General features: G+C 39.6%; 1 protein-coding gene across 3 annotated transcripts in view; it reads left to right on the top strand.

Annotated features, from left to right (window-relative positions):
* The window catches only part of LRP6 (LDL receptor related protein 6), a 128357-nt gene that overhangs the window by 49863 nt on the left and 58041 nt on the right, over positions 1 to 20453 (top strand). For all 3 annotated transcript variants that reach the window (XM_056339622.1, XM_056339623.1, XM_056339621.1), the window contains exons 3-5: positions 2841 to 3038; positions 14540 to 14736; positions 15474 to 15605. In XM_056339622.1, the coding sequence (XP_056195597.1) occupies positions 2841 to 3038; positions 14540 to 14736; positions 15474 to 15605 (527 nt within the window). The remainder of the gene's footprint in view (positions 1 to 2840; positions 3039 to 14539; positions 14737 to 15473; positions 15606 to 20453) is intronic.

Genomic DNA, 20453 nt, shown 5'->3' with positions numbered 1-20453 from the left:
CCTTTCTGTATGGTCTCCGTATGGATTACTTACAAACAGTTATAGAATGAAACAAGAGTCTGTAAGCCTTCCAGAAAGGAGGAACCAGCACACACATGTGAACAGTCTCTTATTACCTGGAAGAGGGATCTCAGATCTCTGTAGAAAAATCTATAGAAGGACCTCTGCAGTAATGGGAATTTACAGTTGTGTCCATCTGTCCATCCCTGCCACTCTCGCTTGAATATTAGCTAGGGCTCCCTTGCCTCTTAGCATTTGCAGTTAACTTGAAGCATGGTTACAAGAGGGGCATTTCTTCCAGCTGTTTTACACAGTTCTTCCTGCCTCCTCCTGCTCCTATACCTGGTGCCTATACCCTGTACTTGCTTAGCTGTTACAGAAAATGGCCTCAGTGCGCTGAGAAAGAAAGTGGCTGTTGGCACCCATGCTGGTTGAGGCAGCTATAGAAGCTCACACACTGCATGCAAGTAGGAGGGCTTGTGGAGCTGTGTGCTGGAATGCAGTTAGACTGTTGACTGATTTTTAGCCCAGACCCCTTCCTTGAGTCCAGTTTCCTCCACGGCCATGTTAAGTCCAGTACTGGAAGCAAAGATGACCTGCAAGAAGTTGCTTAAAAGCAACTGTTACCGAAAGAAATGGTCATCAAGCTATAACCTGCGTTACTTCTGCAGCAATTAAAAGCCTGGCTTCCCAAGTGAAGCACAGCCCTTGATGCCACTGGCTGGAGCATGGCTGGTTCCAAAGACGACCTTAATTGAGACATTAAAACCTGCAGGCTTTCAAGCAAGGTGGAGGAAAACAAACAGGTGATAGCGGGGAAAAAATTTTCTTGGAGAAATTGAGCAGTCACTGGAGCTGATTGGAAGTGTGGTGAACTTAAAGCCAGTTCTGTGTGCCTGTGTGGTCGGTCTTCTGACAAATGAATTAGGGCTGGTTTTGTGAAGTCTGGGAAGGCCTTTCTTTGTTACCAAACTACCCTTACCTGTTCTTGCTTGAGTCATTGTAGTGTGTATGAGAGGTGAGAGGGAGTCAGGGAAGAAGATGAGGCTGTGCAATGACTAATGAGCAGTTGCAGCCTGAAAAATTGGTCTAGCGTGGTGGCCAGAGCCTTGGATCCTGTTGACCTTAATGAAGTATTTGGAAGTCTAGGACTTGACAGCTGGGGCAAAGAAGGGCCTGTCTTTTTAAAGAAGTTTAAAATAAATCTTCTCTCTTCTTTCTCACATGTGTTTGCTGGTGAAATGCTGCCTGACTTCTAACTTTTCGTTTTTCAAGTATGTAGCTCCCTTATTGCATAGTTTGACCGCGTTACTTGCTACTGTGCTACCTATTTGAAAATGATTTGGGTTTTTTTCCTTCTTCCTGAAGGAAAACCAGTTTTTCCGTAGCACTTGTTTGTGCCCACAGAAGTCTCACATGTTCTTTTCAGATATTTGTGCTCTGTTTAAGACAGGCACATTGCTCCATGAAGAATGACTCACTTGGGATTGAATAGGGCGATATTTGTGTTAATCAGCTGCATTTCTGTCCACAGATATAGCTGTGCATTAAAACAAACATGCTGTAGACATGAATTAAGGGGAAAAATATGACATGGAATTTCCTGACTTTTTAAAATAAAAAAAATAAATCTTTGCCAAGAATAACTTCATCTGCAAATGTTCTTAAATGTGTTGCACATTTGTTTTTCTTTAAACGATGGGTGGCCAGGCCTCTGCACATGTGGGCACCATATAGTGACATGTTGTGGTTGTGTGATGATCTGGGTTAGTTTAAAGGCTTCAGATCTTTCCTAATCTGGATTGTTTTGACTGAGCCAGGTTAGGGAACAGATACAAGCAGGTATGCTGGCAGATGGCATGAGGTTAGGAGAAGAAGTTTAGGACAGTAGCCTTGTTGTCTGTCCCAACAGTTGCCTGTAACAGCAAAACAGATCAAGTGCCATGGACAAACTTCGTCTGATCTGTTTATATTGCATGTTACTTCTGCTTAGTTATGCATTCTGTTAACAGCCCACAAAAGTAAAGCCATTTTCTACCAGCTGCATAAAAAGGACCAATATTCTTACCCCTACTAGTCTCCAGCCATAATAAAATGGGTTCCCTTGCTTCCCCTCAGTCTTAAATGCAATAAGGTAACTTCCCTCCCCCCACTACTTGCTAGATAATGTTTAAACATATGCCAGTATATGCTAACATGTTTTAAAACTTGCTTCCACAGTCTTAAAAGATTTATGGAGTGTTTTGCCCAGTCAGTGGGTGCAAACGTGCTTCTAAACATGTTGACTTAGCTGCCTCTCTCTGAATTTCTCTGGGGAAAAAAAAGGAAATGCATTGGTCTTCTATCAAATCCACTTCACTGCCTTGCATGCAGCTATGTCCACTATAAGTCCACACACCTTTTTTTTTTTTTTTTTTTTTCTTTCTTCCATTTCCCCCTCAGTGCTCTGACCCATGCTAAAGAGGCTGTTGTACTTTTATGATAGTCTGTAGTATCTGTCTTAGCTCTTCAATGTGGAATTCTGAGATTGTTGTCAAGATCTGTTGGATACCCCCAACTTTCTCACTTGACATAAGGAAAGAAAGAAACATATAGAAGTATAACATGACCTAATACTGTGGGTTTGTCTTATGTTTTCTTCAGCTTTTTGTGAAGTAACTTTGTTTTGTTGTGTTTCACAGGACACGTACCTTACCCAGTAGAACAGAGCTCCACAGACACTGTCTCTGCAGAATAGAGTGTGCCTTTGCCTTTACTAAAAGTTGTAGTCAACGTTCCAGTTGTAGATTTATGTGCAATTACTTTCTTTTTTGTCTTTTCTCTTTTTAAAATAATTACAGGTTCATGTATTGGACAGACTGGGGAGAAGTGCCAAAGATAGAACGTGCTGGGATGGATGGTTCAAGCCGCTCCATTATAGTTAACACAGACATATATTGGCCAAATGGACTGACATTGGATTATGAGGAACAGAAACTTTATTGGGCAGATGCTAAACTGAATTTCATCCACAAATCAAATCTGGATGGAAGTCATAGGTAAGAAGTTTTTGTCTGATGTATGTGATGTGGTGCTTTTCTTTGAAGATGCTGCTTAAGCAATGTCATAATCTGCGTTGCAGGGAATTGTCATGTTCGCATTCGCAAAATTTTAAGCAAACTAGTGCTACCAGAAACTTTTATCCTTCTCCATCCTCCCCTTTACAAGTCCCCTTCAATGTGACATTGAATGTGTGCTCCTCTTTGGAGTATACTCTTAACTCTTAAAAGAAATACTGGAATCCTATTCTTAATTGTGTAAGGCTATTAGCAAAATTGTTCCTTTTCAATAGGTGATCTGTGCTTTGTTGCTGTAGTATTCAGGAATGCAGAAAATGGTCTGAAAAAATAGATCATCATGTACCAGAATTTCAGTAATCCTAGAGGTTGGGAAATAAGTGGAAAGCAATCTTTACAGAGAACTATGATAAAATGACTGTTTTCCTCTAACATTTTAATAGTAGTGATGTAATTCTTTTTGATCCAGTCACGGCTACATCTTAGTTAAGGGTATAACTAGTACTTTGTATATATGCATTTATCCCTAATTTGGGCGATGACCCTCTTCATTAAATGGGATAGCTTTGACAAATATTGTTTGCACACACAAATGAATCACAGCTTGTGCCAAAGGTATCTTACAAAGATGTGATTTTTTTTGAGGTTGTTTGCAAAATTTTGTGATGCTTCAGCTGGTTTATCTGGGCATGAATTCCCTTTGTTATGCTCTTCCTTCTGACCTCGTAGGGACTTAGCCCTTCTTTCACCACGAATCTTAATTTGGCATAAAGAAATCAGTCATACTGACAATACTTGTGTTTTGTGTGGACTTGTGAGTGAGTAGGAACATAGACAGCACATGTGAAACATACCCACTGTCTTTCTATGGTATTTGAACTCCATAGTTCTTGCAACAGTGGTTTGAAAGGTTATGTCATTTTCTTCTTAGATTCTGCCTGTTTCAAGACCTAAAGTTCATGCAGTATTTTTGTAACAGTGTTTGTTCATAGAAAGTAACAGGAATTGGATGCAGTTTAAAATTGTGTCTTTGGATATAAATACTGTAACTAGCTTTGTTAATTCAGTACATGGAGATACAGATAGCTGTTTTGAAGTGGTCTTCCGTTTGCTATTTATTTTGCAAGAACACAAACTTCATAGTACCAAAAAAGAGAGAAATATTTTTAGTGATACTTGCTTTAAAAAATGGAAGATCATCACATAAGTTTTCAAGTAACAGAGAGAAAGGGATGGGAATTGTCATGTACAATAGTAACTTGAGTCTCTTGTTAATTTTTTGGGGTTTTTTGAATTGGTGCCAGTTAACTGGAATATCCAAAAATCTCTTTCTCTCTTAAAAATTATTTGTAATGTTTTGTATCTCCAGTGATAAGAATAGAGATCACGAAGCCAGATGTGTAACAGAACTTTAAAAAGGGTGATCTTGACTGAAAGCAATCACATGTAAGGCTCCATGTGACAGCTTGACACCTGAAAAATTGCAGTCCAGATGTGGAATTCTTTTATGAAATGCTCCCAGTTGTGCTAGGAGTAACAGAAACAAGCAAAACTGAAACAGCCCCACCCTCCTAACAGTAATGTCAGTGGGAGGGAAGTACTACTCCAAAACAACTACTGATAGCATCACACCCAAAACACACTTCAGTGGTGTTGTCCAACAGGATAATTTGTTGGCTCATTTTATTCTTGTCACCCCTTTTTGTGTTTTTCTATATATACAAGAGGGAAGGGACCGCTTTAGTGTAACAATATGCTACTGCAGTCTGTCTGGTACCCTTCTAGGAGGAGAGCACATATCAGGTGCTGCATTAAATGGTACTGGTTTCAATAGCACCCCTGGAAAATTACATAGGATGTGGAGATGTTTTTTTAAATTTTAATTGCTTGAAAGTGTCCACTATTCATAAATTGGCACCACCACCATCCAACTCAATGCTGATGTTTTTCCCACAGAGCACAAGCCTCCCTGTCTTACCTAGTGTCTCCAGTCTTTCTGGCTCCAGAGCTACTTCAGCGTTTCCTGCTGGCACTACTGTGCTTTCAGTCTTCTTCTGCTACAGATCCCTTTGCAATTTTTCTCGCACTGGTGGTCTGTTGTGCAGCAGTGTAAATATATTTGGGTTTGGTGTTTTGTTTTTATTTTAATGGTGTTTATTCCCTGGTCTGCCTTTGGCTAAACTGGAAGTGATTGTGAAGGTGCTGATGTGTCTTGGTGTGAAGGGCTGGCCAGCCCTGTCTGTCTGCAGAGAGCTGTGTCTAACTGCTGTCTCATGACACAGAAGTGAAGTCACCTGGTGGATCCCAGCAGTTACCTCATTCTAGAGTAAATTCTCTGGAATTGGTGAAACCTCTAATAAAGACCTGTATAAAGAAGTAATGTAGATTTTTAAACCTACTAACTTTTTCTTACATATTCATTAAATACAAAATAATTAGTCTAATACTTTAAAGTTGTTGGTTTTATTTTTTTTAAACTGATACTGAAATGTATCAGAAATGTTTCATGGCAGTATGCTAATAAGTTCCCATTTGAGGCGGAGAAAGGGAAATCATCTTTAGAGAGGAAAGCACATATGAGTTCCCTTAAGCGCCCAGAAGCGTGCACCGCTGCTGACAGCACCTGTTTTTCCCCAGGCATGTGAGAAAGTTCTGTAGATTCAGAAAATAGTCAACATCTGTATCCAGGCATTTTTGGTTTGTTTTTTATTCTTTGCAATTACATCATTAGGAGGGAGAAAAAAAAAAAAGGAAAGAATTGCAGAAGTTAAGCTGTTCTGCAGTGCGGTTTTATGTATTTTTTTTTTCTCTGCTGTGACCTCTTAGCCTCTGCCTGTCTTAAGAAAAAAAGATCTTCTGGGGCTGTCTAAAGTGAATCTTTTTGTTAAATAATGTTTTTCAGTTTTTCAGCAAATTTACCTTTCTCAGTATGGAATTTTTTACAGCTGTAATTCTGTATTTTGGCTCTTAATTATTTTATTAATCTTTTTTAATAGCTGATTTTCTACTGCTAAAAAAGAGAAGACAATCTCTAATCAGACAGAACAAAAACCCGTGAGATCTTCCTTCTAAGTGGAAAAAACCAAACAACCCAAACCCAAAACCCACAAAGCCTTCAGTCTTTTCCCCTAGTCATCCCTAGCCCCCCCCCCCCCCCCTCCCCGATTTTTCTGTGAAAGGTAGAACTAATAACATTAGGGGTTAGAAAGATTTCTATTTATCCCTCCCCCCCAGCAGCAGTCCCTCTGGCTTCTCTCTGTATGTTATCTATGCCCTGTGTGAAGCCTGCACACACCCCACCCCCACCCCCCCGATTTATTTTCTCCCTCCTTACCATCCCTGAAACGCACCCATGGTTTCTCATGTTCCTTCATTCAGCATTATCCCTTGCTCCTGTTTCTGTCCCCTGTGTACTCCTGTACTGGCAGCTTGACGTGGCGTTCATGGGCAGCATATTTCAGTTGCTCCTCTTGCCAGGTGGGTCAAATACAATGGATTTAAGGTCACTTGCATCTTCACAGCCATCCATTTATTAAGGAAAACTTGTGAAAAGTAGTCATTTTGTGATCCCTGCTTTCCTGAATGGTTGGCCAAGAGATACAAGATGCATTGGGTACGGAGTTGGAGGAGATGTATACTGAACAGACACACCCAGAATGATCAGATAGCCTTGCTTCCATGTGGAAGGATGATGTTGTGTGATTAGGCCAACTTCTTTCCACCACGACATTTTAAAGTACCCTTTTAAGAGGGCTACTTCTTAGAGTAATTTTCCTTACGAGTTAAGAATGGGAGAGGACAAGATCATTATCAAGTGCATAATCTATCTTAAAACAGATTTTTTTTATTATTATTATTTAGAAAGTGATAGTTTTAGTGATTTGTTCTTGATATTTAGACCGTTCTTCTAACGGCTATTTTATATTTAGAAAGTAAGTTTGGGGTTTTTTTGTTGCTATCTAAATTTCTTTTGATTAAAACATGTTATTTTATCGTTGCAAAGTGTTACTAGTTTTTCTGATGCTTTACCTAATGTCAACATGTTTGGGAAAATATTCATACTTCTGGAAGCTGGAGCTATTGAAGAAATGAAAAAGGCAATTGAGTTATTGAAAGATGTATAGATTCATAAAGATGCGATGGTCTAGTTTTAGCAAAGGAAGCAGATGAGTAAAGATTTGATCTCTCAAGATTTGTGGTGTTGCATAACATGAGGTGGGAAAGTGTAGCAGATAAATGGCTGGAAAAGCTTTGTATAAAGCAGGGTGACATGAGTTTTAAATGCTTTTGGGGAAGTGAGAAATACTTAGCAGGAACTAACATCTTTATGTCAAAAAAATTTCAAACAGTTCAAAGAAAACTGCTTTTGTGGTTTAGATGGTAAAAGAGAATACAATGTAAATAAGGTAAGATACTCATTAGTGTCACTGGCAATATTAAAAGTATCGAGGTTCAGGACCTCAGCGGTCTAAAATATAGAAGGAGTGAAAGGAAAACATATTTCTACATTGGCATATTTCTAAATCTAAGAAATCCATAACTTCTTGTCTTTTTATTCCTGTAGTCTGACTACCACATCTCTATACCTGGCACTACACAAGTATTAAAATTTAAAGATTTCTATGTCAGAGAAGGACATTGATATGCATGGACGCTTCGCTTTTTGCTTACAGGGGTCTGGATAGTGGAAAAGTACAGTAGGCAGGTGGGAGGAATATGCAGGGGGAGAAACAAAGGAAGCCTTGGTATTTTTTTTTTAATTATTTTTTTGATCACCTTTTCGGACAGAACCTAGATAAGCTCCCTTTGGAATTGGTGAGCCTCTAGAGTAAGCAGCATGACAGTGCTGGCAGTAACACTCAGTAAATACGTGGCAGAGTTGCAAATTCATGAGAGAACCTCTACAGCAAATTTTACCAGGATGATGTATCATTCGTTACCAGCTAGCCCTGAGACTTATTAGCCCTAGCTACTCCAGTGATGGGCTTATTAGAATAAAGAGGAAGAGTGCAGAAGTTGGTGACTCATGCCCTTGGTTTGCCAGTGAGAAAAAGGAGCGAACAGTTTTTCATGTCAGAATGTAATAATTAAAAAATTAAATTGGTCCATAGAAAAGATGGTTTGGTTTTTTTGCAGCTTTCGCACCGCTCTTATCAGAGAGAACAGTTGCTTTTTGTGGGACTAATTAAACAAAACTGAATTGCAGGCAGCTCTCCTGTGAGTAGAGTACCCGAGATAGGTTGGCTTGCTAAGGCAGCTCTTGAATTAATTTTCTCTTCCTTTACCCTGCAGCAGCAGTTCTAATTAATAAGTTAACACGTTACTGGCTGAAGGGAAATGCACTTACAAGGTCCCCCAGGAAGTGTTTGTGCTAATGAGATGGGTTTTGAGGCCACTGTAAGAAAACATACTTTCAGCAACTGTCAGAAAGCTGGGAAGCTCTTGCGGGGAGGTGAATGTCTTAAGTTTGCACTCGAGCATGCATTCTTCTAGTTTCTGTTTTCAAGCATCAGCTCATGTCTGTCTGCCAGATGTTTAGCTGCAGATTTGATGAAACACTGAAAATACTGTGTCCCTGCATTTAGAAGACTTTTTCATTATTTGCATATAATGTGTAGAATATATGACATTACATGCAAGATATAAAATACGGCATTCTGTGTGTATCTTTGTGGATATTTTCTGTGAGATGAAAATGCTTAATGCCCTCAAGCAGTAAAGAGGAACCAGTCTATGGTGAAAAGCCTGTTTCAAGAGCACAGCAACGTATTACAGGCCAGTGGAGGAGACAAATAGTGCCTAATTAAAACTGCTAGAGAATCCTGCATAAGCAGAATTAATTAGATTATTCGGACACAGAGCTAGGGTGAATGTCTTCGTTCTTCCCCAAGGTGCTTCTGAAATAAAATGCTGGAAAGGTGGAGCTTCAACACATTTGTGTTGAACATATACATACACTCTATATGGCTAGAGTCACTATGCCACAGGTCACTGCACATTTCTAGACGTTAAATAAAAACATGTAGTACAGGGTGACTAGCCCAGCTGGATCAACAGGGCAGCTCATCAACACTGCATCAAAGACCTGAGATGGCAAATGCAGAATTAGTTGAGGATCACTGGCCCACCTGAAAGCAAAGGAAGGGCAGTGTCAGTTAGGAAGCACGTAGACCACTGTGCAGTCAGTGGGCCTACTGGTGCACCACCTCCTAAACTCCCTCATCTCTTCCTGCTGGTTTCCCAGTCTCCTCCCCTCTTGCCAGAGATTTTTCATCTACACTGCTTGTCATGATGGTGTTTGCCTGAAAAATGACCTGCAAAATTACTCCATTTCTCAGGCATGGTTTTACTTCTGATTGACTTCTTCAGACTTTCATTGAAGGTGGGATTTGAAATGGCACTGCTAGACCTTTTATTTGTTACACATATGTTTGGGAAACACATGGCAGTCATGGCTTAAAGAAGTGGCAAAATAGAAAATATTTTGGCTTTAAGAGACAGTATTGTATCCCAGAAGTCATATTTCCTGTGTACTTTTTGGGTAATTAGAACCAGGCTTGTGTTCTGATAGCAATATTTGAACAAGCATTCATGCTAAAAGTCCAGCTTAATTTTCCAAGTTTGCTCTGCAAATATTTTTGTTAGTTCGGCAGGAGAGAAAACCTTGTAAGCTTCTGAGTGAACCGGAGCTCCCTGCCCTCCTTGTGGCATCCTATGGTTGTCTGCTGGTCTTTCATCCTGCTTCATGTGATGGTGTGCAGGATTCGTGCTGTGCGTGCTTCGGCCACTTGCTAACATTTCCAGTTGTCAACAAGTCAAAGCTGTGTAATTCTTGCAATTTCCTGAATGCTCAGAGATCTGGTATAGCATAAGAAGGAAAATAAATTAAAAATCAGTAAATGCATATACATGCACACACATACACACAAATCAGAAAGCTTTTACCTCTAGCTGGTATGAATTTCTAGCTCTTCATATTGAGTTGTCATTAGATGCCAATATGGTAAATTTTGCCACAGTAGTAAGTATGAAGTATTAAGATGAATTACCTTCATTTTTTCCCAGTCTTCACAGTCATATTTGAAATGGGATTGCAAGGACTGGTACAACACCAGATTATTTACACACACACACACACCCCACACCACCGACACCACCCCCACCCCCTTTCTGATATCCTACGAGATGGTAATAGCTATGGGATCCTCCAGAGAGATGCTGGAGAAGTAGATTGAAACACAAATGTGAAAATTTTTGCACCCTGCCCTGGAGATTGAGTGAAGGCAGCCTCACAGGTCACCTGAAAGGAGTTTTGCTACTGTGAAGCTGGAATGTTAATGGTTTAGAGATGTACAGGCCAGGATGTCTGAAGTATCCCAGGTTTTCTGCAGGTGTTCTGATCAGGTTTTGAAATGAAAAAAACTGTAACTCAGCCAGAATAGAAGGGATTTGGTTAATGGGAAGTGTTTGGTTTTTTATTTTTAGGGATAAATGCCATTATGCTTGGATATAAATTGTTATCTGTTAAAATTCTAGGGAAAAAATAATTCTGATATTTAAAATTTATGTTATCTTGATTTTTGGTGGCTTTATTTTGGTGTGAAGTATTCTTAAATTTCATAGCTATAATCTAGCTATGGAATTGAATGCTAGTATTACTTGAAAAAGAAATAAAGACAGACTGCAGAAATCCTGGTTTTGATAAAGGATATGAACTCAAAATTAATATTTTTTGGTCATTTTACTGTTAATTTTTATTTCAAGTGAGTTTAGTCTTTGTCTGAAATGCACATTATCCTGAAGCAGCAGCTTATTTGTCATTGTTAGTATAAAACTGGATAGGTTGTCTATGAGTTTGCATGTGTGTATTCCATTTCAGAGTTCAGTAGCCCCTTTTGTAATGCCTGCTTTAACTTGTTTATTATTTGTTTCCTTTATCTAAACAAAGTATTTCACAGGCCTGTTAGAATACAAATAGAACAAAGCTGAATCTATTTAAATTGGATCTATGTTTTCTTCAGGCAGCAGCAAACTCTTCACTATAGCAAGTTTTTATTGTAATTGCATCTCTGATTACCATGTTGATACATAAATAGTTGAATTTAGGAGATCACGGTACTACAGCACAGAATTTAATTTCTGCTTGCTTTCTCTCTCTCTCTCTCCCCTCACTTTCCTTGTTTGCTGTCCCCTTCTGCATTTCCTTCCCAGCCAACTAAACAGTAGAGACAGTGACATTTTAAATGTCAATAGCCATCAAGATTTTTAAGGCAAATTTGTGTGATTATATGCCTGGTGCAGGGAATATTACTAAAGTTAGTATGTGCTTAGTGCCATCTAATATGTAGCCAATTTGCATGTTGCTGAAGCCCTAGAGATGTCTCCTGAACGAATAACATTACTCCTTATCCTCATTTCTCACTTTCTCATCATCCTCTGGTGTCTCTTTTTAACGAGACTAATGATATGAATACAGCAGTTTGAAGGAACTGAAGAGCTTAGTGCAGGATAATAGGATGTAGTGCTTTTTGCTGTCATATCACTTGTTCCAATCAAGCCTGGGCTGGTAACATAGAGGCTGAAGGTGGTTGCCACCAAAGAGCTGTCAGGTCATGTCAGTCCAATTACACCTGCAGTGCTGTACCTGGTACTGGGGTTGGCAGCTTTATTAGTGAGGCCAGAAACCTGGCTGCTCCCCAAGCCCACGTGGGTGCTTGAGAAACACTCTGCAGGTGGGAAGCAACCGCTCCTGTAAACCGTGCACAGAAGTTGAGTGCTACGAGTGATGTTCTGCTCCCCTTCTTTCACCGGCGTGTCCCAGCCACTAAAACCAGAGCTCTGCAGTTTCTAATGCAGGTCATGCTGAAGCATAACTGCTTCGTGGCAGCCATCAGAAGGTCATTTCTTGCTCCCTCTCCCCTTCCTTTTCCTGTTTTTTAGCACCTTGGCTCTCCAGCCTTTTCCCTCTGCTCCTCATTAGCCTGTGGCGGCTCATTTAGCACAACTCGGCAACTGCTTCAGTGCTGACACACGCTGTGTGGCTGCTGTTCAGCAAGGCTGCAGGTGCAGCCCGTGGAGGGTGTTCAGAGGGGAAAAAAGCCCTGCTGGGTTTGCTGATTGGAGGTGAGCTATCACCTTGTAGTGGCTTGCTGGAAACAAGGGATGTGGAGTACGGTGTTACTTGTAATGCTCATCTTGATGAGATGCAAGGAATACAGGCCGTTGTATTTGGGCCCAAAGCCATTTTCATGTGACAGTACCTTGTATCTGCTGAGAAAAATGATACAGGTTTAAGAGTAATTGCTTCAAGGCTGTGGCTGACCCTGCAGTCGAACGAAGGTTTAAGTAAGGGCCACAGTCCACCTGATGCTTTGTCATACGAGTAGATGGTTGTCTGAAAGTTAGGCACGTCTAACAGTGTCTGTTGTACTCCCGAGATTTACTCCCCCTAGGAATGGTGGGTGCTAACCACATGTAAAATTCCTGTGCTTTTTGGGTTTTTTTTTTCAAGTAAATAGCAAGATAGAACGCTTTATAAACACATGGCTTCTCATGTGCATGGGAGTGCTGTATTTGGTGCAGAATTGGTTATAGCCAGAGCTTTGGACTTTTATTGTTTCTGTCCCATATGACAGATGTCACAAATTTGTCCTTAAGACTCAGTCTCCAAGCCTGCTATAAACAAAAATTATTCAAATCTTGAAGGTATTTAGGGTTTGGGGGTGGGACTGGTAAAAATGTTTACAGAATTAGAATACCTTTATTCTTGGTAGGGGAGTTTGTTGTGGTGTTCTGGCTTTACTGTTTGGCTGGTAGATTTCAGCTGTAAATGATACTAAAATATAGTCTTTTGTAAGATGCTTAGTTGGAGCATTTAATTAGAAGCAAAATACATACCTGACTCCAGACAGAAATAAGGAAGAAAAGATAATATGTCCTACTTTCGAGTGCAAAATATCAAGAAATGGAAAATTTTGTTTGGTGTAGAATTGGAACACTAGAGTGACAAGTAAAGGAATGTATGTTTTTCTTGGGAGCAGAAAAAAATAGAAACTTTAAAGGTAGTGCATCTTTTTCCAGAAGCTAAGGTGAAAGAGCGGTAATGACTTCAATCTCTTTGTACTCAGAATCATTGGAAGAAGATACCTTCAAGTTTCTTGCTTTAATATACTCTTCTGTTATATTTTAACAGAAAATACTTGGAAAATAAGAGTGGTTTTGTCCTCTACTAAACTACTTCAGTTACTGACTTCTTTGCAGAAGTGATGCATACAGTGTGGGGGTGTTTTCTCAGTAAATATACAGATAATGACTATGACTTTCCTCTCTGCAAGAAGAAAATTGGGAGGCTAGTGTTCATAGTGTAACCTAGGGGAATAAGGGAGTAGTAAACGTGTGTGTCAGTGCCTTACGCTTTCAGTGCAGGAGAGGGATGGCAATCTCTAATGTTCAGTGGGAGCTTGTGTATCTGAGAACACATGTGTACCCGTGCAGTTAAGAAGAAAGGAGGTGGGAAGAAGCGTTTGTGTCAGTGGTACTTGTGTGGCCCTGCTTTGAGTGGGGTGTTTGTCCAGATGACCTCTAGGATCTTCTCCATCCTAAGTTTTTTCTGTGATTCTGAATAAAATAACCAAAAGAACTGAGCTACTTTATTCCAGTTCTGAGGAACCTGGGTACGGATAATTAGTTTCTACATCACAAGAACCTGGAAAAACTGTCTTCAGTCATGTTTGTGCTGCATTTTTGTGATGGCTAATGAGAATGTGTTTGTATATATACATAAAATATATGGGTATAGTCTTTAATTTTGTTTATGGACCTGGAGACAGGCAGTGACCCAGTTTGCTCAGAAATGATACCATTACCATGGCAGATCAGTAGAACTGTGTTTAATTGCACTGCTTACAATAAAAACAATAGCTTAATAGTTATCATAATAATGAATCATGAAAAGTAACTTTAAGGGTTTCTTTGTAGTGAAACTATTTGCCATTAGAATATTTTTCTGATGGTTCAAAAGAGCAAAACTGGAAGAGATGGATGGACTGTTAACTGACCAAATGGTGTCTCAGTTTGGAATCTGCTGAGGCTGAAAATGGTGGACATCATATATCAGCAGGTAGCAGCCAGACTTCCATAAAATCAGCTGGCATTTTCCCCACTTGCTCATGATGACAGAGTTTCACAGGTATTGATTGTTACAGGAGTGCTAAGAAATAGCCACAGGCTTAAGTAAGGATTTCAGTTGGCATCTCTTGTGACCATCTTAGCATCAGTAGGCAGCCTGGAAGTAGGACTCCTGTATTGTTACCCCGTATCATTCCCCAAAGTGGGTGCACTGTATTTGTTCCCCATAAATAAATAGGAAGTTCTGAATAACAGTACTTAACGTTGTTAAAATTCTTTTCACAAAAGCTACGTTCAAACAAAACCGTAGCGTGAATTGTGTTCGAGCATTCATTTTTTCCCCTGTATTCTATTAGGCAAGCAGTGGTTAAAGGCTCCCTTCCACATCCTTTTGCTTTGACGCTCTTTGGGGACACGTTGTACTGGACTGACTGGAACACGCATTCGATCTTGGCCTGCAGCAAGTACTCTGGGGAGGACCTGCGTGAAATACATTCCAACATCTTCTCTCCCATGGATATCCATGCTTTCAGCCAAAAGAGGCAGCCAAATGGTAAGCTGTCTTGCCTTCTTTTTTTAACTGCAAGTTGGAACTGATTTGCAAAAATCTTAATTAGTCTTTCTGTATGGTAGTGGGTGGCTTCACCCACGTCATGATGCAATTTTTCCAATGCAGAGATTGGGAAAAGACCCAAAGAGAAACCAAATATTCTCTACATTGTTTTTTTAAATGCAAAAAACCTCTTGCTTTTTTTCTGCCTACCACATTTATCCTGTTGTTGTATTCCATCTTCTGTTTCATGTGCCATTACTTTAGGCAACGCAGTATTTTTATTTTTTCCAAGTAGTAGTTCCTGAATGGAAAGTAGTGTTAATTTGGCAGATGATATTAAGCAAGACTAGCTCTGTGTAATAAGCACTCCTAACCATTGTGTTAATTTACTGTGTTTGCATCTTGTTTTTATATATACAACCTACTATACATTCAGCACCAATGTGCTGAATAGTTTGTGAAAATGAGGAGAGCAGAGCTGAAACAAGGCTCTTGTTTAGAGCTATGTGCTCCTTCCTCAAGAAAGGAAACGTTCAACATTTGGGCATTTTGGTATCATAAATACCCCACTACTCAACACTTGGAATTAATTTTTCCTTGTTCTGTGTTTATAATTTCCTTCTTTAATCTGTGTTGCTGCCACTGATTCTACCACTCAAATGCCGTATGTGTCTTAACACATGAGATGAGGTCATTCGTTGTCAGAAGCATTAATCTGTGTGATTTATGTTTAACAGCTACAAACCCATGTGGAATTAATAATGGTGGCTGCTCCCACTTGTGTTTGATGTCTCCTACCAAGCCCTCTTATCAGTGTGCGTGTCCCACTGGTGTGAAACTTCTTGAGAATGGAAAGACCTGCAAAGATGGTAGGATTTGGTTTTTAAAAATCCTTTTAAAAACACGAACAAATACACAACAAAGTATTTTTTGAAGGGAAAAGGGTTCTTCTAGCTTCGCTATATAATGCGCATTAGGGATGGCAGATTGTGAAATTATGCATGCTTTTGCAGTACAGATATGTGGTTGGAGAATGCCCTTTACTTTTCAAAAAGAATGTCATGGCTGAAAAGCAGGTTAAAATTTAGTTTAAAATTTTTAAAATCCAGTTACAAAATTTAGTTTGCAATTCTGTCTCTGTCACTAATTCCCTGCAGACTCTTTGGAGGGGCTCTGTTGTTCCCTTTTCTTAGAGAAAATGATACATACCTCATCTGTTGTCTCTAAAATATTTCTGATGTTATTGTTCATGAATTAGTATTTGGTTAATAGGATTGTCCAATAAACACAGTTCTTTTTTTCAGGATCTGATGTCTGTTTATTACACATGCATACACCTGGAATCTCTTTCAGTTCACATGCATAAAGTTAGGTACCTACATCTGTATAGAGGAACTGAAAAGAACGGCATGTTCTTAGAGGTGTTGAAAGTGTTTCCCTTAAAACTCAAGACGTGGTCAAGTCTTAGGGCTGCCAGTGCTCACCCAGAAGTGCTTTTAGTGTCTCATTGTTGACTAATGTATATGATTTTAAGTTGTTACATCTTGTAAGTATAGGTCTTGAGACATGCTGTGGTGGTTGTAGTACATTAACAGGGTCAAATAACACTGGGAGATAATTAGCTTGCTCATCAATAACCATCTTTTATGCAGATCATCTATGATAAAGGTACATGGAGGAAGAAGAAACAGAAAGATACAGTAGAACTTACTGTAAATAGACTAAATAAAAAGTATACAGAAATAATTTCTGTTAAATTATCATTTTATATTTTAAAAATTCTTCTGGGCTTGTCTGATACCGTTATGTGTTTCCTTTAATTTCATGCTATTTCATGCTCTCTGTTGATTATATTTGTGTCTGTGTGAACCTTGTTAAAATAAATTGCTGCTTTTATGTGAAAAATTCAAAAGCTGCTCCCAATTCGGCCTTGGAGGATTGTTTGTAGGAATTTACCAATACATGCACAAGATGTTTTTCTTTCCATTTCTGCCAGTACAAGGAACAAGCTTTAATAATACAGCTATGAGTTGGTCATATTTAGTCAGAATCTGACACAAATTCATGTGCTTTTTAAAAATTACTTGATATGCACAGATAAACTCCTCTGTGGCAGCAGATAGCTAAAGCAGTTGTTACCCAATACAGGCATGTTTCCAAAAGCAGAGCTGCTGCACAGGCTGGGGGACTGGAAGTGTTGAAGCTTTGGTCACTTGCCAAGCAGAGGCAGAAGGTAAGGCAGCAGAGGCTGAAGGACTAAGGACAACAGTTGGAACAAGCCCTGGAGAGATCAAGAGAGAGAAATTGCTTCCTTTTGACTTACCGCTGATAGAAAAAGGGCCAGGGACTTCAGGCAAGAGGGGCTGTACCTTTTTGCTCCCCCTGTGCTGTGTTCCAAGGAACAGGTCATTGTATCACAGAAGTGCCCGCTTCACTGCTTGGGTTCAGCCCCATGTCCTCATGGAGGCAAACTGCCACACAGGTTAACTGTCTTGTGCGGCAGTGCTGAATGGCACCTTTCTAGCCTATCAAAGTAAATTACAACAGGCAAATAGAGGAATGGTACTAAAAATAAGCCAGAAAACAAAATCTTATTAAAAGGACTTTAACTTCTCATGCAAAGATACTCAAAATCATCAGTTCACTTTTTCAGCCATTCCTTACAGCACAGAACTTACAACTATTGCTCTTTTTTTCATGCTCTCCAAACACAAGAAACCAAATTGTATATTCTCAGTCAGCTGTAGAGTATATTTGGCTCACAAAATATAGCTCCCATTCTATCAGGAATTTTGTTAACTAATTTACTACAGCATGTTGTCAATCTGTATGCAAAAAACTTTATATAAGAACATTCATTTATCTTATGCTTGTTGATATAATGTTGCATTTTTAACCACCATTCTGGTATTGTGTCTTTCCAAAACACTGCCTCTCGCTTTTCAAGAAGAAAAATGCAGGGGGAAGAGAAAATTGAGTCTATTTAGCTCAGTGAGTGTCGCATACCAATGCTTCTTGGACATAGAAGTGAGTTATCGCATAACCCAAGTGAAACAACCTACTCAAGCTGTGCATCAGGTCCATTGATTTCACTTAACTTTGATTCTGTGCAAAGCTAGCTAATTTCTGGGAGGAGTGTGAGGGAGCTGTAGTTTCAGCATTTAGAGCTGAGCTTACTCCAAAATAATATTTTTTTACTGTTTTTTCACCTCTCACTGAAGAGAGGTGTGGGTTGTAGGCTTAGGGCTTTTGTTAGTGACCTACAACTTTCCGGAGCTCTTCAAGGCAGAGATTCACTGGAATTATTGATCTGGGGAAGGGAGAAGAGCATGGCAGTTGAGCAGAGCCAGACTAGCCACAGACCAGATTTTGAGAAGTAAATCTGTACGTGTTTGTGTGTTGAATTCCTTTCCTAGGCTGCTCCATGACCCTGGGGAAATAAATTTATTTTTTCTTTTTCAGGTGTATGGAGTGGCAGGGGGTGGTTCTGGTTTCTTGGGCTGTTTCTTTCCCTTTGTACTTGCCTGTTTACTATATCTGCTCTGAAAGTAGAGGTGAACCCTGAGAACTGAACATTTTTACCTTGAATTGTTTCAGTGTATACCTATTATGCTGAAACAGAATGATGAATTCTCTGTTTGCAATTAGAACATGTACATGACTCTGGGGTAAGGAAGGAGGGAGGGGTGACTTGCAGGTGAAGAAAGGTGAACAATGAGGCTAAGAGTGTCTTTTCTTTAAGATATTTTTGTCATCTAGCAGTAGACTAAAATCAGACTGGTTCCTAAACAGAATTGTTTCATTCTGAAAGGAGCCTGTTTGAGGAGAGAACTTCATTTCATGCTGCACTGTTGAGAGCACCGGCCTGGACTGGAAAGATTTTGATGGGTGAATTTTGAGTGTGTGTTTGTGGTGTTTGCTTTGCTTTGGCATTGACAGATGATCCTTGCAGCCAAAGGTGAGGCTGGCTGACCCTCCCTGAGCAGTTTCCATGACAACCTAGCATTTTTGAATAATCTTGGTTTATAGGAGATCTTTTCCACCCTCCCCTTTCTCCCAGTGTTAGTTTCTCCGTTTTTTGTAGGGCCTTTTTTTTATCACACCTTAGAAGAGTTTTGCCATTTCTTGTGAGAGCTATGAATATAATCCACCCCCCTCCATCTATTTAGAAACACTTTCCATAGTGTTTCAGGAAAGGGTGATAACTTGGAACAAAATTAGCTATTTTTCTAATAACGGATAATACTGGCTGTGGTTGTTCATGTCTTGATCGCTATTCCTCTTAAAAAAAAAAACAGTTAAATAACTGAGATGCGGGCTTGTAGCAAGCTCTTATCCCCTTTGCCTGGATGAAAGTTTCTAAGACCCTGCCCTTCAAAGAAAAAAAGAGGCAGAATAAACAGTTTTCATGGCCAGCTATTCCTTGGTCAGTAACATCCAAAGCGGAGAGTCCTCTCTGAGCACCCAGGTGCTTCGCAGGAGAGCTTTTACCTACTGTTGTTGTGTCTTGGTAATTTACTGTCCTGTTCTGCAGGACATACTGGGGTTTATCTTTTTCAGTATTATAGGCACTGCTGTTCTGAGTTTGACAGTGCTATGTTTAAATGACCTGTCTGATAGTTGTTTTTATAAGAAAATTTAGGTTTGTCTTAGGAGTTTGTCATAGGAGTTACATTCCTGCTTGTGCTCAAAGATCTCTCTGTCCATGTGCTCAGCTTCTATCTTTGCGTGCAGTGAATTTTACGCATTTCCTGCATTTCCTATTACCAATACAGATGTGTGGTTTGTACTGAGAAAACCAACGGTGACTTCAGCTGAGCAAAGAGATGTGAGTTTCCTCATGAAGAAAAAGCACTGCTTCAGACTTTCATTTCAGCCTTGCTTTGGTCATTCTGTTCTCTTCCAGGAAAACAGTTTGTTTTGCCCATGGACATTCACATCCTATTTCCCTTGTAGGCCTGGAGGCAGTAATCAGAAATCTTTTGTGATTTAGGGCTGCCCCGTGGGTAGTCTGCTTTGTTGGGAGCAGCCAGATCAAGGTATTAAATTAACACCCGAACTCTTTCATTTCTTTTAAAGGAAAGAAAAAATCCATTATTAATTTCACATGCATTGCTTTTGCCTTTGTAGTTTTAAGGTTGAGCTTGTCTAGATGAAAAAATCTTGTTTGGACTTTAGTATCAGGGGCTCTCTGACAATAGTGATTTTATAACCGGAGAAAGACATTTAGGAAATAAATATTTTAGTCAAATGTCTGGTAATTCTATTGAGGATGTATTAATAATCTTGATTTCTCAGAGACAGAAAATGTGTTATGCATGTCTTAGCTCTAGCACTTATGTATGAAGTCCTGAGCGTGTGTCTGTGTAGCTGTACTAGCCTCAGCAATTACTGCTGGTTTTCAAGGTAAATAACTGACAAATGACTGAAGCCTGCATATCATTGAGAAGGTGCAGTTCATCGTAAAAGTTAGCTTTGAGGTTCAACGTCTAGTGTCCTGCTATGCCACTGCATGTATCTGCTTGCTTGTTTGCTGGGTTTCCCCTTTTCTCCCCCTTCCCTTGACTTCAGCTAGCACATAATTTAAATTATTTTGATTTTTTTAATAGTGACTTTTTGAAGAAAGTATTAGTTCCAGGAATAATGTAATGCACCATCCGTGAGCTTGTAATCCCAGCTTCCAAAGTGCTTAATAAAAGTAGGCTAAAGCTCTCAAA

The sequence above is a fragment of the Falco biarmicus genome, chromosome 5 (assembly GCF_023638135.1).
Source record: "Falco biarmicus isolate bFalBia1 chromosome 5, bFalBia1.pri, whole genome shotgun sequence".
Lineage (NCBI taxonomy): Eukaryota > Metazoa > Chordata > Aves > Falconiformes > Falconidae > Falco > Falco biarmicus.
The sequence above is the reverse complement of the archived record's forward strand: the minus strand, read 5'-3'. Positions and strand labels throughout refer to the sequence as shown.